A 19,600-nucleotide genomic window follows, 5' to 3' on the forward strand; every position below is an offset into this window, starting at 1 on the left:
AATTAAATCATAAAGTGACCTGGCAACACAGGAGACACATAGGCGAAATAGTTAACCGCAGAGAAAAATTTAACCGCGTCTTCTTTAGTGTGGCACACGTGTAATCTGTAAGGTAAGACAAAATTAATTTTAATTTGCTAATATGATTATAATATTTTATGGCGTGTGTTATGAAATGTCAAATATTTTAATATCATTGAGAGTTTTGATCGATGTTATAACTCATGGCAGTTATTTTGATTGATTGATTGAAAAGCTTTACCGCATCGTTGTCGGCTAGGGTTAAGATGGCGGAGTGGTTATTGGATCCTAGTTCGATCAGTTAAGAGATTGTAATTTTAATGTTAAATTTCAATATTGCAAGTTTTTGAATGTTTTTTAGTTGAGCTTGTATCATCGTTCCTTGATTTCCTGAGATTTATAGACATTAACCGCTTTATTTAGGACGTTTGTTTTCGTTTGTATTAGGTGGTTATCGATATGCTGATTTTTTATCTTTCGTACTAATTAGTTTCTAACGGACTTTAGAGAAAATCATTGATTATTTAGGAAAAATCGCAAAACGCGGTTAAAGCTTTTCTCGAGATTTGTCTCCGTAATGGTGGTGGTGAATAGACAATTTGAGGTCATGCAATTCATAACCTAGATAATTTCTATGATTTTATAACTGAGGTTGTCGCCGATTTTGCGATTTCTGATTGAATTAAGGCACTTGGTGACGTTAATTTTTCATTATCACAAATGGAAGATGGCCTCCAAAAAAAAATTGCACTAGGTTAAAGTGCCGTTGTTGACCAAGAAGCAGCCAAATTGTGGCCCTTTAGGGAGCATCTATAGCATGGGTGGCCAACTTTCTGTTTGCGGGGCAACACATGGTAAGCAATAGCGTTGCGGGCTGCATCAGTGGTGCAACTTATGTATTTAAGCCATTCCATTATTAATTGAATTAATTAGTTATTAAATTTGAGTTCCGCTGGCTCCCCATAGCTGTTTAATAAAGAATATTTTAGAAAATCCTTTGTCGGGTTCACAGCTCCGTGGCGCACAGTTTGAGAACCCCTGGCTTGGAACGTTAGTGGGGGCAAAGTTCGACAAGAATGCCTTGTAGGAAGAATTAATAAAGGCAACAACATCTCTGTATTAAGTACATAGTCATCTATGTGTTGTAAAAACAATTATGATTGAGATTACACTGTATGAATTTGATAAAAGATCTTTTACACTTAAGGAAGGCAACCAATTGGTTACATTTGCTGGTTGTAACCAATACTCTTATCGGTTGAATTCATCAAAGGACGTTTATAATGTAATGCCAGCCTAAGACATGAAATCTGCAGTAAAATGTGTCCAGTGAATGTTAATTTATAAAACTTGAATATTTATAAGATTGAGAGTTTTTAGATATTCAATGGAGAAAAAAATTTTGTTGCAGATTATTTTATAATAAAAAAACTGATTTTGTGAAGACAGATTTGATACTTGAATTTAAGGAGAGTAATCCATCTTTCAGGATGCCACGGATACCTACAGTCCACAGTAAAACGTACGTCACTCCAAGGCGTCCTTTTGAAAAGGAGCGTTTGGATCAAGAGTTGAAGTTCATCGGTGACTATGGGTTGCGTAACAAACGTGAAGTGTGGCGTGTGAAGTACACTCTTGCTAAAATTCGTAAAGCTGCTAGAGAATTGCTGACGCTTGATGAGAAGGACACCCGTCGTCTCTTTGAAGGTAAACATTCATAACTTTATTTCGTGATATATATTCCATGCAGAGTTTAAGCTAGATAAAAAATTCCTTTTGCAAAAAAGCAAAAGTAGGGAGGAAAGCTTTAGCAAAATGCTACAATGCTAATGTAATGATTGATGGTTAGAGGTTTACTTGTTCCGTATCTCCTGTACGCATTTTTGCGAAAGTGGCTATCACTTCTTTTGTATTCTAAGATTTTTTTCGCATTTTGCGAAAAATGTGACCGTAGCTTAAACCCTGATGCCATGGCTTGACAAATCCCAAGCGCCAGGGTGACTAGGAAATTGCATAAGTGCCAATGCTTCTGATTTTGCAGCCTTATTAAAACCTGCTGGTCGGAAATCGAATTCTTCCGATTTTCCATGTCTTCATAGAAAAATCCTTAAAAGACCCCAAATTGAACTTTGTTTGAATGGGAAAATCCCTAAAGAAAATACCCTTCCAGTCCTTGCAATTTCAGGCTGACCCTCGTTTTCTCAGGAAAAATGTGGGGAATCAGGATTTCAAGTAAGAAAAATCGGTAATTTTCATCAAATATGATGGTTAAGGTAAGCAAAGTGGGTAATTATTGCTAAAAAAAATCAGGACGAGGAAAAATGGTATTTTTATATGGTCACCTGTTGCAATTTCAAAAAATCCTTGGTTTTCCTCTTTTATTTGTTTGACATGTTTTCTTTGATGGGGAATGTGCCATCATGGGATAAACTACATTTATCTAGTCTGAATTGGCACCTATGAAATCTGTATTGATCCCTAATATTTTCTGTATGTGACTGTTAAATTGAAATCTGAGGGTGGCACAAAATTTTCTGATTTCATTATATGGTCCATGCCACTTAATATAACTACCTCCGACTGAAAAAGATTGTTTGCGAATGGGATGTACAGTGAATGGGTATTGATAAAACATAGCAATGGTTTTTCTGTCTTACATAATTCTTTGCAAAATATTCAATCATTGTTTTTGTTAATTTTAAAATGGGACTTTTCCCCCTTTAAACTGAAATTCTGTAGTTTTTATTATTCAGCTATTGTGAAATGTAAAAATGAAACAAACATATATCATGAATTGTTACTTTTAATGTACCGTAAGTTCGTCAGTCTCTATGAACTCTTCATCGACGATTGAACCTAGTAACTCGCAAAACTCAAGAGCTAAAGGAAATGGCATTTGTCATACATTTCTCTTCATTATAAGTGTTTCTCAGGTGCGGCGTTGCACCAGTGCGACCAGAGAACTTCCTGGTATGCAAATTAGCATAGGTGACACTTGGAAAGCTTTATATGGTGGTGTGATTCCTTCTTGCTGTGTTACTTTAGTGATTTGACTTAGCTTGAGCACTGCTGGTGTGCTTGAAGTTCTCGTTCTCTGAAAACAATCTGATGTCATTGCTGAGACCTCTGAAGACATGGATCGAACTTACCTTCTAATAGGACCATTTCCACCAGAAGTTGCCTATGCTGTATTGTCTAAACTCGTCATACTGACCTGTTGTGTTGGACTAATCTGCTGCTCTTGAACACCTCTGCTTCATCAACATCAGTCACAACTAGTCATACTAACAGAAACCTATGAGGTCTCATCAATTACTCATCGCCACTGACCAGACTTGTCATTTCAGACACTGCTTTTTGTCCCCGACCCATGAAAAAGGTGATAAACCTTTCTGTTCATTGTCAATTGTCCTTGGCAAAGATCTTTAATGCAATTAAAACATTGCAAATATACGAAGGGCTGATTGCATTAAGTACTGAAATGTTTGTCAACAAGGGGGAGAACACCTAACCTCCTATGTAATCTTGCAGCTTGATAACGACAATTTACAGGGAGGAAGAAATAAGTTTGGTTAAACCTTAATTTCAGAATATGCGGGAAAAAGTCATTTAACTAACTTTAAAAATGATGACTAATCTAACTACTGATTTCCTTTCATGATATTGTTCCATTCCATTCTTTGGAAAGTGATGCTATCAATATCAAAATGATAACATTACCCAGGATTTTGATGAGCGGTGTCGACTGTATTACATCTTTCAACATGGGAATAAGTTATGAAGTTTTGGAAGAATTGGGGGGGGGCATTATTTAAAACCACATTTCCTGAGCAAAAACTGCTTGGCTCCTAAGAAATTTGACTGGTGCCTAAATGATTTTTTAAGCCCTGAGGTAAGCAGTGTCTTTCTAACGGATTGACAAATCTAAGGTGCTGGGTCGCCATGACAACTAAGAAAATGCAATCAGCACATAAAATTTTGTATGAGATTAAATTTGAACCTGGCGGCAATAAAACGTTTCAGGATTTATATTAGTGTGGTTGCTGAGAAAATTGTCATTAAATCTTTAAGAAAGTCAAGTGATTTTAGACCATTTTTCTGGGAGGATGCTTTGTTCCTAGGAAATTGGGCTGCGTCAAATTTTCCTTTTTGATTCGTCAAACCTTAACCTTTTCTTTGAAAAAAAAGAAAAGGTTAAGGTTTGACGAATTGTATGACTTGCTGATTTCACTAAAGATTCAATATCCAGAATATCAAGAGACTATTCATTTTAAAAATATCAAATTTTTACAATGAAGGTATCAGTTTGATTCGATAGTTTATTACAATAATTTGAAATAGTTATGTCTCTCTCGATCAAGAATGTCATTAATGTATTTGTACCCCAAGGCTGGAAAAATTGAAAAAAAAAAATTTTAGATGCCTTAATAAAAATTTACTCGAAGAAAAAGGTCCAAAAAATACCTCCTTTCATTTTTTTTAGGGCATAAGTTGACCCTCTGTCATGTTGGCAGATATGCTGCTATAAATTTCAAATAGTTTGGGCTGTAAATCATCTTGTAATTTTGTAACTACGCAAAGAAAATTTTAGGTACCAATTTTTTAGTTGCTATGGTGATCTAGCACTTGTCCAGCTCTGGTTGAACTCAATTCTAACTCGAATCAAGTAGAACTGGCATTTTTACTGCATTTGATTTTTAAAAAATCAGTTTTTTCGACTGTATGTTCATGCTGCATTGTGCCGATTCAAAACTATTTTAACCGAGTACTGAAACTTTCGTCCCGATGTTTTTCTTTGAAAATTTTCATGCAGAAACTTCACGTGTACATAAATTGTGAAGATATTCCCTATTTTATACTTGTGTAAAAGAAATGTATTTAACTGATTTGTATTTTTTTCAGGTAATGCTCTGCTTAGACGTCTTGTCAGAATTGGAGTATTAGATGAGGGCAGGATGAAGCTTGATTACGTTTTGGGTTTACGTGTCGAAGATTTTCTTGAGAGAAGGTTACAGACTCAAGTTTTCAAGCAAGGGTTAGCGAAAAGCATTCATCACGCCAGAGTTTTGATTAGGCAAAGACACATTAGGTATATATGTCAGCGTTAAATTTATTTAAAATTATTTTTGAGCTTTTCAAATGTTGGTCTGGTTTTTTCGCTAATAAAAAAATTATTGAAATGTTTAATTATTCTCTACGGAAAAAGGGGCCCTTAAGTGAAGCCATCAGGGTGCTGATGAGTGAAAAAGATGTATTACGTATTATGCATGTTTGACTTTGAATAGCAGAGAGCTTCCGTCTTTTTCAGAAATGGTAGGACCCCACATAGAATAATTGAGGTAGTTGTAAAATAGTTATTGGCGCACTATAACACATTAGAAATACACACACTGGCAGGGAATTGTAACGCCATACCCTTGGTTCGTCTCTCGTGGTTCGACTTCCCGAATACAGTATTTGGATTTCATAGTAGGCAGGGTTGCTAGTACAGTTTACACAAACTGGAAGCTCCTTCCTTTTACGTTTTTTCTCCCCAATCTATTCTTTCCCCCCCCCCCCAATCTCTTTCCCTAGCAATGCTATAGAAAATTAAGTAAACTTTTAACAAATATTCCCATTAATTTTTTTAATCTTTTATATTTCAGTGTTAATATGTCACAACATTAATTTCCTGATTACCCAGGAATTTTTCTTGGGATTTCGGAAATGGGAAATCGCTAAAATTTCCCTAGAACAGGCTAGCAGGAATTCTTGTCTGAAAAACCCCACTGGTGAGTGACCAGGTGCACCTCAAAGCCGAATGTTTTGCATTGTTCTTTCTCTGCAACAACCCTTCAGCTGACTGGAAATGCTCTGCAGAAAAAATTCCCATAATGTTTTCAATACTTTGTTCACAAAATTGTTCTGCAGCTTTAAATTCAAATTTTGGTTTAATAATCAATAATTTTTACAGTTATGTCTTTGCCACAGCTGGGAGACAAACTAGAGGAAAAAATATACTGACAAAAATGGGGTTTTTTTTGCCAAACAAAACACTTGATGCCTTCCACATGTATTCATAGCTAGTGCAGTTGGTGCTCGATATATCCCCTTTGTCCTATTGAAAAATGGACATCATATTGGTACACGTGATATCCAAAGTAAAACATATATCACAGTCATTCTTTTAAAACATTTGGGACTTGTCCCACTAATCGTTGTAATGGAATGATCGCTATAAAATGTGTATCAATTTTATCACTTTAAAAAATTTATGCAAAAGGGATTATATATTGTTATAACAACCCTGATCGTCCCAGACGGTGGGGTGGTCATTATAAAGAGTATCGAAGGTATCTCTTTAGCCCCGTTCACGTGTGCAAATATTGCAGTAGCATTGGTAGTTCAAGCATTCACTTGACTTTTTCCTTTGTAAGGAAAGAAAAGTAGAGCAGTCATTGGTGAAAATTCTTGAAGCTGGATTTAAACCCGCTTTTTCTATTTCCCATGTGAACGGGGCTTTTATGTATTTGTAAATTTAATTTCCACCAGATTACTTCATGCTACAACAGTGAAAAGTTTATTATTGTAATGATATCAAGCTCGGTTATATATCATACACATTGTCAAATATTACATTCCATGAAACTATTTTTGCCATGGTTTTTACCACTGTCCTAGCAAAAATGTTTTTGCAAGCAAAATGCCCAACCCTGTGATAAATTAGCTAGATTGTTTCACTCTCCACAAGATTACTTTTCACAAAAACAACCTTAAAAAAATTCGGGCAGACTCCTGAAAAAATTTGGTATACTACAGAGTTCGTTGGTGTTGTTTTTTTTTTTATTTCAAGATTTCAGTTCAATAAAAAAGTTCACTGCAGATATCACTATGTTCAAAGCAAAAATTGGATTAATTTATTTTCAAGAATCTTCATCTTTTACTTGTTGGAATTTGCGTTTCATGTGTTCCAACTGGGTGTATTTACGGTTTTTTTTTTTTTTTTTTTGGTTTTCCCTCCCTTCTAGGGTGAGAAAGCAGGTGGTAAATGTGCCCTCTTTCATTGTAAGATTAGATTCAGAGAAACACATAGATTTCTCACTCAAATCACCATTTGGTGGTGGAGGTCCTGGCCGTGTGAAGAGGAAGAACCAGCGTAAGGCCAAGAGTGGTGGTGCAGAGGAAGACGAGGATGATGACCAGTAAAGCCTGTAGAACTTTCTTTTCATCAGAAATAAATTGTAATATTTGATTACTTGAATCTTACTATCAATGTGTGTATGTGTAAAGTTTTTCTTCTTGAAATTTTGAAGATTTTTATATGTTTGTGAATGTTAATTGAAGAGAGATGGTATGTTGCAAGCATGTCCATGTTAGAACTATCATTTACTTCCATACCTGGTCAGCCAAACGATTATTTCAATTAGCTTTTTTGTAATTAAATTACCCATTAACTAATTAAAAAAATTTCAAAACATATATTAACCTTCTAAATTGCATAATCTATTCATTGAAGGGCAGAAAAAGAGAAAGGAATCTCTGCCTGTTCGGTATCTATTTTTGGTGCCCCCATGGCGTTTCTCAGCTCAACGAATTTTTTTTTTACCACCTTCAAACTCTGATTTGGCACCCTTTCCTAGAAAGGTGCTCCATGTCGCTGCGCGGGTAGCACGACCTGTGTGGGGGCCGAATGGCTTTAGCCTAGCTTATAATTTTTGTTTTTTTCATAATATAAATTCTTTATCGAGGGACCAGTGAAAAATCAGCCTTCGTTATTTTTCCCTTCTTACCAAGAAGGGAAAAATCACGAAGGCCCCAACAAAGATCACAGTGTATCGACCCCTGCTGCAGGACTGGGGTGCGATAAATGCATTCAGTCTTCCCGACTGCCGCTGTGGTGGTCGAGTGGTCAGCGACGGACTCGCATCGCGTTCAAAATTATGGCAGCACTACACATAACAAGCATTACACAGAAACAAACTTCACGAAAGGTGTTCACTGTACATACACACATTCCAACATGCACCAATTCGTTGGAGGTACCGCAGAGGAATATGGACGAGATGCATGTGTGATTTATTAGTAGTCTTCCCGACTAGGCCAGTACGTCCCGTATACCGGGTGACTCGAAATGTTACTCCGTTCGCCAATAGCTGTTTTTTCTTTTTGCCTTGTAGAATTTGCTGCGGCTTCACAATGGCACTAACAATTTTATATATAAGGGAATTAAAATTAATACTCTAGAATGCTTTAAGACATTCATTTTTAAAATGTTGTTGGTGCTGCTATCTACTTTCCAAATCAGAAGTGGTGATGACGAAGATCAGGTATAAAAAACTAAATTCTTTATTCAGCTTTGCTCCTTATAAACTGACCTGAAAGATCAAACTTTCGGTACGGTTATTTTTTCAAGACCCAAGGAGACATCCGAAACAAAGGACCTCCAAATAAGCAGACGACACGTTGAAGATCGTGAGAAGTGAATTTCCACATTCCACTTTATAGTAGGTGCTGCTATCTAATGTCAAATTTGAAAGTGACTAATGTGGTGGTGATGAAGTTTAAAGTAAAAAAACTATATTCTTTATTCCACTCAGTTCCTTATAAACAAAGCTCATGAACTGAACTGGAAATTCAGACTGAAAGTTCGGTTATTTTAATTGAGTATAAGGAGACGTCCGAAACAAAGAACCTCTTATAATGAGCAGACGACAGACAAGAAGTCGGTTTGTTCGGTTCTCTACAAGCTAAGCTCACAAACAGAACTGGCAGTTCAAACTCCCAGTTCAGTAATTTTTTCAGAACACAAGGAGACGTCCAAAACAAGGAACCTGGCGAGAAGCAGACGACACACATTCTGAGGCTTGATTTATATACTTTTGATGCTGCCATCTAATCTCGAAATTTTAGGCAACTCATACGATGATGAAAAGAGGGAGAGAGAAAGAGTTCTTTGTTATTTGTTAGCATAAAATTTTTTTAAGACGAAAATTTCGGTAACAAAATTTGTACATTTGCAATAATCGATTTTTTTATGTAGAAAAAATAATTATTTCTTTCTACAAAAAAAAAATTCGGACAATATGGATGATCGAACAAATAAGTGAAAATACGGATTATGTGGTCTTCAGATAGGGTCAGTGCCGTCTTAACGCATGGGCCCACCTGGGACCACTGAGCTATAAGTAAAGTTTACTTATAGCTCAGTGCCCGGGACGAGCCGTTAAAACCCAAAACGGCTCAGTGATATGATTGGCTGATGAGGGACTGACGTCAGTATAAACGTACTAACGTGGTTTCATTAGTTTATCATATTTGGCAAGAAATTACACTTTTCAATCTTAGAAACAAGTCGCCAAGATGACCTTATGTTGCTATTTTTCAAAACAGAACTGTATCTGGAAATTCATGACCATGTAATCTGTATTTTACGGGACAAAATTACGTAGAACTCAGAAAATTGCAAAATTTCCCCCGTTATCACGTCATTTCTAGTAAAAATACGCATTTTGTGGATTTTTCGTCTTCGAGAGAAAAAAGTTTTTTTCAAACCGTGAATATTTAATTCTAATGAAAATTTCCCATCCATGAAATTTCTCGTTTTGAGATATTGGTTGCATTCAATACTACTGTGCTGTTGTTTCATACATGCTGGAACCGTGGCCAACTGTGGTCCTCGGACTTACCTGATGTGCCTGCGACCTCAAACTTAATTTTGTAAACATTTTCAGATCACTTGAGTGCCCGCCGCACAGTTCCAGAGCACACTTAAACGGTCCGTGGCACATTTACAGAGAACTTGAATGGCTCTTGGTTTATTGAAAATGAACTGAAATATTCAATCCCGCTAGAAGACAAGTTCGTCCTTCTTTTGCAATTCGCACTCTCTTCGTGAAGAGTAATGTTATAACCTTGTTATTCGGTAGTAAATTCGCCCATTATATTGGCAAACTTATCGCCAGATTTGTAAAGCGTTAGCCAAATGAGATCTATTGGAAAAATTGTTTCCCCAAAATCAACACTTTTTTTTGTTAAAATGTGGTAAATTTTTTCTTCTTTACTATCAAGTCAAATTTTTTGCAGGAACGTCCATGCAGTGCATACTGTTTACTGCGCTATCGTTTTAACCAGATTGCATGTTGATCAATAAAACAGGGGACGATATGTTTTGAGTAATTTTAAACTTTCATCGAAACAGTTACGCGTAAGAAAGCTTCAACGAAGATTGTACAAATGGGGTAGCTTGAAGAAGGTGGCTGGTGGAAACAGTAAAATATTGACAACGATTCAATCAGAGACTTTTTATCAAACTAATTATTTTATAAACTGACATATTTAACATAATTAGTGGTTTCTCGGATTTTTTTTTATTCATCGAGTCATAGTATTTTCATAGCATAGTTTTTTCCAGGGGGATGCTGGACTTTTCATTCCCAGATGGTGTTGAAATCTGCGACAGTAGGCTTCATCGATCAATTACAGTTACAATACATCTGGAATGTACAGCGTATATTCAAAGGGGAAAAAACAACACGAAGGCTTTCTTGGGAAAAGGGTCCGAGTTTTCGAAAATTTATTTTTTCCTCTCGTATTCCCATCAACCCCCCCCCCCCCTTATGCCCATTCATAGTCCCCAATAGGTGTCTGTAGCTGGTATCACCCCCTTGAATCACCCCGATATTGCCCACTTTGGGAAACACTAAACTACAGTAATATACTTCGATTTCATTATACTTTGACTGTATTTACGTCATCTCGCATTCTATAAAGCATTTTTTTTTTTAGTTAGACCCACTTTAGTAAGTCATGAAGGCTTTTGATACCACATTCTTAGAATGGAAGTGCTACCCCACAATAGTAACATAAAAAAGACGAATAAGATAAGAGTGAAAAAAGAAAACCTACACGTTTACCTCCCTTTTTTTTCAAACACAACCACTCAATGATAAAATTTACTTATTGCAATACAAACAAATTGACAGATATATAAAATCCTGGGGGGGGGGGGAGCGTCATTAACATTTTTGGTGCCCTAAAATTGTTGAGATACACCTGGCAAGGGTGGCTCTATCTGAACGGTGTGGATTCACTGAACTGTTCAGACATACCTGTCAGGTGTAATAATAAATATTTTTGAATGTGAAAAAAAGAGTAGTTTTTGTAATAATTACAGGTCACTAACATGCGCCATGTTGAATAAACGAGCGTTGGTAAAGTATCGTATTTTCGTTAGAGTACTACTCAATTACGGACTACGGTATCTCTCAGGTAGTGAACGCTATTGCTCAACAATAAATAGATCTTGACGAATGAGCGCTCACAGACAACGCAAATATTGTTGGGACAGAGAAAGGCTGACACACATCCAAAACAACACTGGGGGGGGGGAAGAAAAAAAACGAAAATTCTGGAATATGTCACTTTCAATATGAACGACAGATGACAGCACTTCTCGAAACACAAAACACACATAACTCTGTCATCGTAAATACGTTACGGCCATGTTTAGTACGATTTCGATCCCGATATTAAAAAGTTTCCCCCAGACAAATTTTTGCGGGGTGCATATACGTTTTAGATATTGTTGGTATTTTTGATATCGGGAGGTTCAAGTGTTATGTGGGGAAATCATCGCTGAGCAAGGCGATTTTCTGATTGCCAAATCCACAAGAGCGGTTAACAGCTATTGTGGATTTGAAATAAAATATATAATCGATGAAATTTCATATTTTTAGTTTCAGCTCGGCATAATTTCTTTATATAATCTTTGAACCCCCTCCCCATGATCCCTTTAAGAGTCAAATTTCCAAAAACCCCTTCTCACGTGAAGAAGTGAAACTACTGACCAAATAGCATATTGTTCCAGACAATTTCCACAAGATTTCGAGATTGCAAGACAAGAAGCGGTTCGACGGACAAACACAGATTTATTTACAGAACAGCAATTTACACGTCTTTACAACCTAACCAGAGAGCTAACAACTCTCTCACAAAGTTCAATCGCAACTGACATTTCATCCAGTCTCTCTAATCTGGAATCTCTCCTCTTGTGATCGCCTCACTATTTATAGCTCTGGTCGAAACTTCGAGAAAAATAATATTCCACAAATTTCTATTTCATAGTACCAGGTTTGTTGCGCCACTGTCTGGAGGGGCGGAACCCTCTGGAATGTTCTTGTCAACCTTCCGCGTTCTCCGCCAATCGCACGTCCTTGCGCTAAACCGAAACCGGCATCATCTGCTGTTGCCAACAGATTTCTATATTTTTGAGAGCCGTAACAAATCGCGCCATCTATCATCTATAGATCGTAACAATATTTATAGCTTTAGCGGTTTCGGTTCGGCGCGGTATCTCTATATAACCTTTGAACCCGTTCACGACCATCTTGGGGGTCAAATTTTGAAAAAACTCTTCTCAGTGAGTTCTTTACATCATAAAATAAAACTACTCTAACCGAATGTCATATCTTTCTTTAGCTTCAGTGGTTTCGGCTCGGTGATGATGAATCAGTCAATGAGTCCATGTTATTTGACATATACAGATTATTTTTCACGCTGTTATCAACATCCAGGTGTCGTAGTTCAGTGGCGTAGCGGGAGAGAGATTTCGTTACAGAACAAAGTTACGCCAGTCAGTGTTAATAAAAGTAGAGACTTTATTTCGTATTTAACCCTATATATCCTGACAGTAGTTTAAAGTACCACTGTATTTCTTTTTGCTGTGGGCATTTTATCTTCGCCATGTAGCATTGGGACGAAGTTTTGCAGTAGAGTTGATTTGCATGTTGTTCATTTGATTTAATATAGTGACTAAATACCAGTTTATAGGTGTTATTATTTTTTATTCTATTCTATACTGTACAGGTAAGCATTCCCCTGCATTTTATTTGAAAATTACTATTTTATTTTCTATCATAGGGCCAAAAATGAGTTGAGGAAAAAAACTCATTCTTTAAAAAATTGATTGCAGATGGCAGCACTACTCATAACAAGCATTACACAGAAACAAACTTAATGAAAGGTTCACTGTACGTGTACCAATTTGTAGAGCAGCGGTTCTCAACCGGTGCTCCGCGGAGCCTTTGGGGCTCCGCAGCAGCTCGAGGAAAGTAAAATAAATCAGTAAATTCGACTAATAAATAAATAAAAAGGTCTGAAGGATTCCACCGCACATAAGCTATATATTAAAAAGGGCTCCTCGAGCCAAATTCGGGGCTCCGCCACAGAAATTATACGTTGGAAAGGGCTCCGCGAGTCAGAATAGGTTGAGAACCGCTGCGTTAGAGGTTCCGCAGAGGAATATGGACGAGGTGCATGTCTGGTTTAGTAGTGTTCCTCAACCTGAAGCCATATGTGACGTAGAACAGTGGCGTATTTGCACTTAGGGGTGATGGCTTAGCGGACTAATTGTCCATATCGGCAAATTTGAGGAATGAGTGGCCAAGAAAATTAGTAGAATGAGAGAAGGGCGGGAAAAAAAATTTGTATAATCCTAAAAAAATCCACCTCTTCCCAGACAGCAAGGGATTAGGTTAGTGAGTGGCCTAGAGAGTTAACAAGCACGTGAGTGAGGGAAAGAGTGACGGAGCAAGAGTAAGAATGCGAATGATCAAAATAGTGACATTCAGTGCTAGAGACCAGGTCAGTGGAGCGTGTGTAAGAATGTGAATGAACAAAAGATTGACCTACAGAGGGTCAAAGCATATGAATGACCAAAAAAGTGATCTAGAGTGTGTGCAAGCTAGTGAATGGCCAAAAGAATGATCTAGTATGTGTAAACGTTTAAATGATAAAAAAGAGTGACCTATAAAGCAACAAACCAATTCAGTGAGAGACCTTGAAGAGTGACCTAGAGCGTATGCAAGATGTGGTGACCAAAAACAAAACAGTGTGCACAAGCATGTGAGTGACCTTAGAGTGACTTGGGGAGTGAGTTAAAGACACGGGTGAAATATATTGCAGGAGTGGGTGAGAGAGCAGCCTTTCTTTCAAACCGAGCACAACTCAGGGCAAGAGAGAGCTGTCAAAAAAATTAGACTAGAAGGGCGGCAAAATTTGTCAAGTCCATACACAGCAAAACCATAAATGCTTCTCGGCATATGGCTCTCTCGTAGTTCTGAAATATTCTAGTGGGAGGGGGGGACGGAAATCCTTCCTTTCCCCACCCCCACCCCAGCGTCAAAGTCGGAGTCGTCTGATATAATGTATATGAGTATATATAAATTGACATCATTATCTTTCTTCGCCTATGGAGCCCACAGGTGAAAATCAGATGAAAGGGAAGCCACAACAAGTACTAAAGGGGCGGGGGGGAGGCACCGAGAACTGTGAAGAAATAAAGCTTGCAAGTTAAATATGGTGGGTAAAAATATGACCAAGAATATCTCAGAGCCGCGGTCCACAGAACTAGGGGCTAATCTTAGACCACAGACCCGGGCCTAATGTCCATAGGGGCCTACATGATATCTGGGGCTATGATTTTGGAGTGCAAGTGTGCAAATACGTAGTCGCAGGCCTGTTGCCAGAAATTTCGTTCGGGGGCGGGGGGGGGGGGAACAAAAGTTATAGAACAATAGATTTGGCCATCTTTTTCCCTTTTTTCGGTCATATTCTCACATTTCGGGGGGGGGGGCAGATCCCCAGTCCCCTTGCGTAAGCGGGTACTATTAGTTGGGCCCCAGACTATCACTCTGCATGGGGACCCATGATGTTGAGACCAGGGACGTGCTTAAGTATTTTGCGGCCCTTTAAAATGTTTTTTTTTAATCCTCTGGTGCCCGCCAGGTTTACAATAGCACACAAGAAAGACTATAAAACTGTGATATTAGTATACATTATGGTCATAAAAAGCCATTTGGCAATAAATTAGAAAAAAAGCAACAAAAATAATGATACCCACTGGTTAGCGAAGATAAAATGTGCGGCCCCGGGCACTTATAAATTTCACTATGGAATGTCCCCTTGAAAAATCTGTCCTGGAGGCCCATTCTCCCCCCTCTTTTTTTTCCTCCAACATGGTTTCGTGGACCGCTTCCATCCCCTCTGGGAACAGAGTGAGTGTCCTGGGATACCCGCCAAACAGCACAGCCCAGGGAGCCATGCCTATAACATCTATATACAGGGCAGAGACATGGAAAATATTTTAGGCTTGTGGGCGCTCGACTTGGTCTCTATTCTTCAGATAAGTGATTTTTGGTCATAGTGACGGACTCGCATTGTGTGAGGACCCTGGTCCGCATTTACCGTCGCCACTGTGGTGGTCAGCTGAAGTTGGTTTTCGGTGGTTCTCAACTTCAAGGCGCGAATGCAAGCAGATCTCCCCATTGAAAAATCTCGGCACAGCGAGCAACAGGCCTACAATAGTACAAATATTCAGACATTACATTTCAATGACAGCACTGAAAAATCAAAATCACACGCAACACTATCTACGCACTCAGACTGTTAGGTAGGACACACTCACACTTCCGGCACAGCTCACTCAGTAGTAAATTGCCCAGGGCAATAGATCAGAGTTGTGTTCGGTCTGAAAAGAAAAAAAAAAAAGATAAGCGATTTATTTTTGGTTTCTGAATAAATTCTAACTCTGCTTAATCCGGTGCTGCAAAATATTGTGATGCTCAAAAACACCCTGGTTCTGACGCCACTGCAGGACACCATAATGGAACTGCTGTCAGTGCTAGACCATCACTACTCATGCATAGAGCCGCATGCTCTTCCGCAGCAGTGGTCTATGATGCGCCCTGTGAAATTGCGCAGGTCGTCAACAAATAGGCGGCGTCGAAACAATTTGAAAAAGTTAGACATACATTCTTTACTTATAACACGCATAGTAGCGTGATGCGATGATTAGAGACACTGCACCTTTAACTTCAGCAAATACGCCCCATATGTCAGCAGTAGTAGCTGAAGATCTTACTTTATCCAAGGAAAGAGAGCTTCTTGTGCATATTCGTGATCGTCGGAAAGAAAAGTGTTTGTAGCCCGAAAAAATAACATACGATGTGATCTATGTTATTCTCTAATCTCTACTCCGATGTGAATTCTTAATTTTTTTTTTTTATCTCCTTTTAAATGCAGTTGAAAAAATTAATTTTTTTTCTTCTTCAGAATGAATTCTGAAACCTTTTTTCTTTGAATTGCAATTACTAATTCCCTTCTTTTAACAGATTTTGTTTTTTTATGCAATCTTTATTTGAGACCATTACAAAATTTGTTGTTTTCGGAAGTTATTTTCCTTCCTTTTTATTGCTCTTTGTCAATTAAGTAAAATAATTTCCCACACAATCCTCTTTCGTCAAGAGGAGGAAGTTCTAAATTCCTTTTTTCTTTCATTGGCTGTCAGAAACGCTTATATATGATCAAAACAGAATTATTTGACTTTTTTTTAAAGGGTTTTCTCTTCTTTTTTTTTTACATTCTGAGTAGTTGGAATCTCTCAAGGTTATCAACATGTTACAATACGTGCATCTGTTCCTTTTGTGCAAAATTATTCAGTAGCGTTTAATTCACTGGAAGTATCTCAAAACGAAAATGTTGCTGTTGCCAAAATGCTAATTATTTGATTGCTATTCGGGAAGAATCGTTGAATGAAATAAAACGAGAAGGGAAAGGTTCCACATCTGATTTGTGAACACGTGGATAGTATTAAAACAGTTGGAATTACTGCTATATCTTTCGGAAACGAAAGATAGAATTGTTAATCGTCACCCGCTTTAACTATCACATCGAATCTAAATGAGAAATTGCATATTCATAAAAACAAATATTTAAACGTTTATGAAGACGAGATTTGTTTTTTCCTAGTTTCAATTCGAAATGTCGATGAGGCAATAATAAAAATTACGTGTGTGAAGCTTTAAGGGCTATAATATCTGATTGAAGTCGTCAACAAAAATATAAATCTCTGTTAAAATAATTTCATTCATTTATTCTGATAATGTGTAAGTGCAGTACACCCCCCTTCCCCACCAGGAAACGTGTAAAGGTGATTGCGTACCCCCTAGAAATGTACACCTATAAGGTGCTTCTTACCGCAGACGCGTGCAAGGCTTGAGCACCAACCAAATGCATCTCCAGAAATGAATAGAAGGTTCGTGTTTTTTTCAAAATGAAAGGCTTGCTTAATCCCAAGAAATGTGTAATCTCATCTAAAATATGCGTACTAGGTTGCTTACCTAAATGTGATGCATAAAAGGCATGCGTAGGAGGGTCTTCCTCGCTCCCCCAATACATACTTAGGAAGCGTGGGTAATCCTGTAATACGTAAGATGTCTACTTACGCTAGGAATAGTAATGTTTTCATCAAGTAATAGAAATGTATAAAAGGTATACAAATGCATAAGGGGCCTGCATGTCCCAAGAAATGCGTAGGAAACTTGCTCACCAGTAGGCATGCATTCCGGAGTTGAATGCCTCACGAAGTACTTAAAAATCACGCATAACCTTGACAAAACATAGGAGGCTTGCTTACGCCAAGGAGCGTGACGCACCCTTCGAAGGTTTCACGTATATACCCTTCTATATTATACTTAGAACCGATGTCTTACACTTATATCACGTCACTCGTTTTTTCCGCAATTGTAAATTATTTATCGCCTACCCTGCATAGCCCGTCACATATCACGGGTTGAGAACCACTGGTTTATTAGGAAGAGCTAGTACTGTACATACATTGTTTACCGAAATGGGATATACCGCTACCGGGGAATGCTGGAACGGACCGAGATGCAAAAGAATTCTATGGATTTACTTTATTCCCAGTGATGCTAGGAAAAACATCCTAGGCGGGGGATCATTAGATGAAATAAGTTTGGAGCATTTTTGAAGTAAATAGACTTTCGTTCCTTAAACTCATTTCACCCATTGTTCCCACTGGTATTATGAGACTCATAATACCACGTAGTAAGACTATTAATACCATCAGATGCGGAAGTATTTTAGACTAGTATGTTCTCGTCTTGAGCTTTCTATAAGAATTTTTGATTTTTGAATTGATTCCGGGGTGCTTCAACGCCACTAGCGGCGTCGGATCCGGGGGTGCTGTGGGTACTCGAGCACCCACAGTAATTAATGACATGAGTCTCGGCACACACAGAAAAGATTCAGAAATAAAAATTTTGTATGCAAATTCCCAATCCACGGATATATTCCATACCCTTGCATATGAATGACCAAAAGAAGTAAACTGGGGACGGTAGCTTCGACGTAATTTATGGCATGAGTCTGAGCACCCTGAATTGATTCAAACGTAAAAATTTCCTATATAAGATCAAGACGAGCATCCGCACTTCCGACGCCCCTGGACGCCACTGCAGATAAGTAAACAGAATGGTGACATACAATATACAAGGTGTCCTGTAAGTGCTAGCACGGCCTGTATCTCATCAACCGTCCGTCGTAGAGGTATGATTTCTGTTTAAAAAATTCTCAACAAGCGTTCAGAAATTACCCTATACCAGTTTTGAGAGTGAAAACACAGTGTCCAAATAAAAAATCAAAATTTTATACGGTCTCTCTGTGCTCTAACTTCCAGTTAGAAAGTCGTTGCCCTGTCTCTCCTGATGCCAACAAAAAAAAAATTCCATACTTCTAAGTGCAATATTCACAGAGATATTCGAATTCGAAAAACGGTGGAAATTTGGGAAAGAACAGCGTTAAACGCGGAAAACCCGTTTTACCCGCTTTTAACGATGTTCTTTCCCAAATTTCCCCCTTTTCTCGAATTCAAATATCTCTGTGAATATTGCACTTAGAAACATGGAAATTTTTCTAAGGGGGGCAACAAGTTTCTAATTGCAAGTTAGAGCACAGGGGGGACCGTGTACAAATTAAAATTTATTATTTTGTTACGCACTGTATTTTCACTCTCAAAACTGGTGCCGGGTAATTTTTGAACTCCTGTTGAGCATTTTTTAAATTGAAACGTTACCTCTACGATGGACGGTTGATGAGATAAAGGCCAAATTAGGACTTGCAGGACAGCCTGTATACAATAGTTTTTGTTTTGTTTTCCCTCCCACAGTCGTGACATATTGTTCTGGTTATTAAAATTGAGTGTTCGAATTGAGGTCGGGTTCGAGTCCATTATCAGCAACTGTGATTCGAACTAATCTAAAAATTAATGAACTCTAGAGAAAATGGTTTCAGGGCTCTCTGATGCGATAACCCCCATCTACAAGAATAATGCTATGCTCAATGTTGTGACGCATCCTTTCTGTGTTTCTGTATTAGGCCACTGTCTCTGTAATCTCATATGTTAGTGTGTGTGTGCGTTCTCTTCTCCCAACTCGGTCAAGAGATATTTTCCTATTATTGACCCGAGTTTGATTCGAAAGATATGATAAGAAAAATTTCCCGATACGATTTGTTCAGTTTATCAAATTTAATGCGGAAATAGAGCGGAATCACGTATCGAAATATTGATCGTATTGTAGGAGGGAAAAATTACGCCCAGGAAGTAGAACGGAAGTAAAGACAGACATATTTATCTTCACGGGTACAGTTACGTTGTTGATAATCTTTCGGAAAACATCATCATGTTCTAAATAACACAAAAATATGCACAAACATCACAACCTAATTTCTTTTTATTTGAAGT

General features: G+C 37.9%; 1 protein-coding gene across 1 annotated transcript; it reads left to right on the forward strand.

Annotated features, from left to right (window-relative positions):
- The first annotated feature begins 21 nt into the window (after nucleotides 1-21).
- RpS9 (ribosomal protein S9) lies at nucleotides 22-7,261 on the forward strand. The gene is made up of 4 exons (XM_089254934.1): nucleotides 22-112; nucleotides 1,511-1,728; nucleotides 4,924-5,110; nucleotides 7,029-7,261. Exons 2-4 carry the CDS (start codon nucleotides 1,512-1,514, stop codon nucleotides 7,204-7,206), a joined length of 582 nt encoding a protein of 193 aa, XP_089111060.1. The 5' UTR covers nucleotides 22-112; nucleotide 1,511; the 3' UTR covers nucleotides 7,207-7,261.
- Nucleotides 7,262-19,600: the final 12,339 nt, after the last annotated feature.

Source organism: Pholcus phalangioides, unplaced genomic scaffold (assembly GCF_987345545.1).
Source record: "Pholcus phalangioides strain wild (caught in Gottingen) unplaced genomic scaffold, Ppha-v1.0 ptg000042l_1, whole genome shotgun sequence".
NCBI lineage: Eukaryota > Metazoa > Arthropoda > Arachnida > Araneae > Pholcidae > Pholcus > Pholcus phalangioides.

Bases quoted from the DNA above. Each gene is read 5' to 3' on its own strand.
- RpS9 (XM_089254934.1), top strand. From the start codon at position 1,512: ATGCCACGGATACCTACAGTCCACAGTAAAACGTACGTCACTCCAAGG. The intron at 1,729-4,923 runs GTAAACATTCAT...TATTTTTTTCAG, and splicing joins CACCCGTCGTCTCTTTGAAG to GTAATGCTCTGCTTAGACGT. The intron at 5,111-7,028 runs GTATATATGTCA...CCTCCCTTCTAG, and splicing joins ATTAGGCAAAGACACATTAG to GGTGAGAAAGCAGGTGGTAA.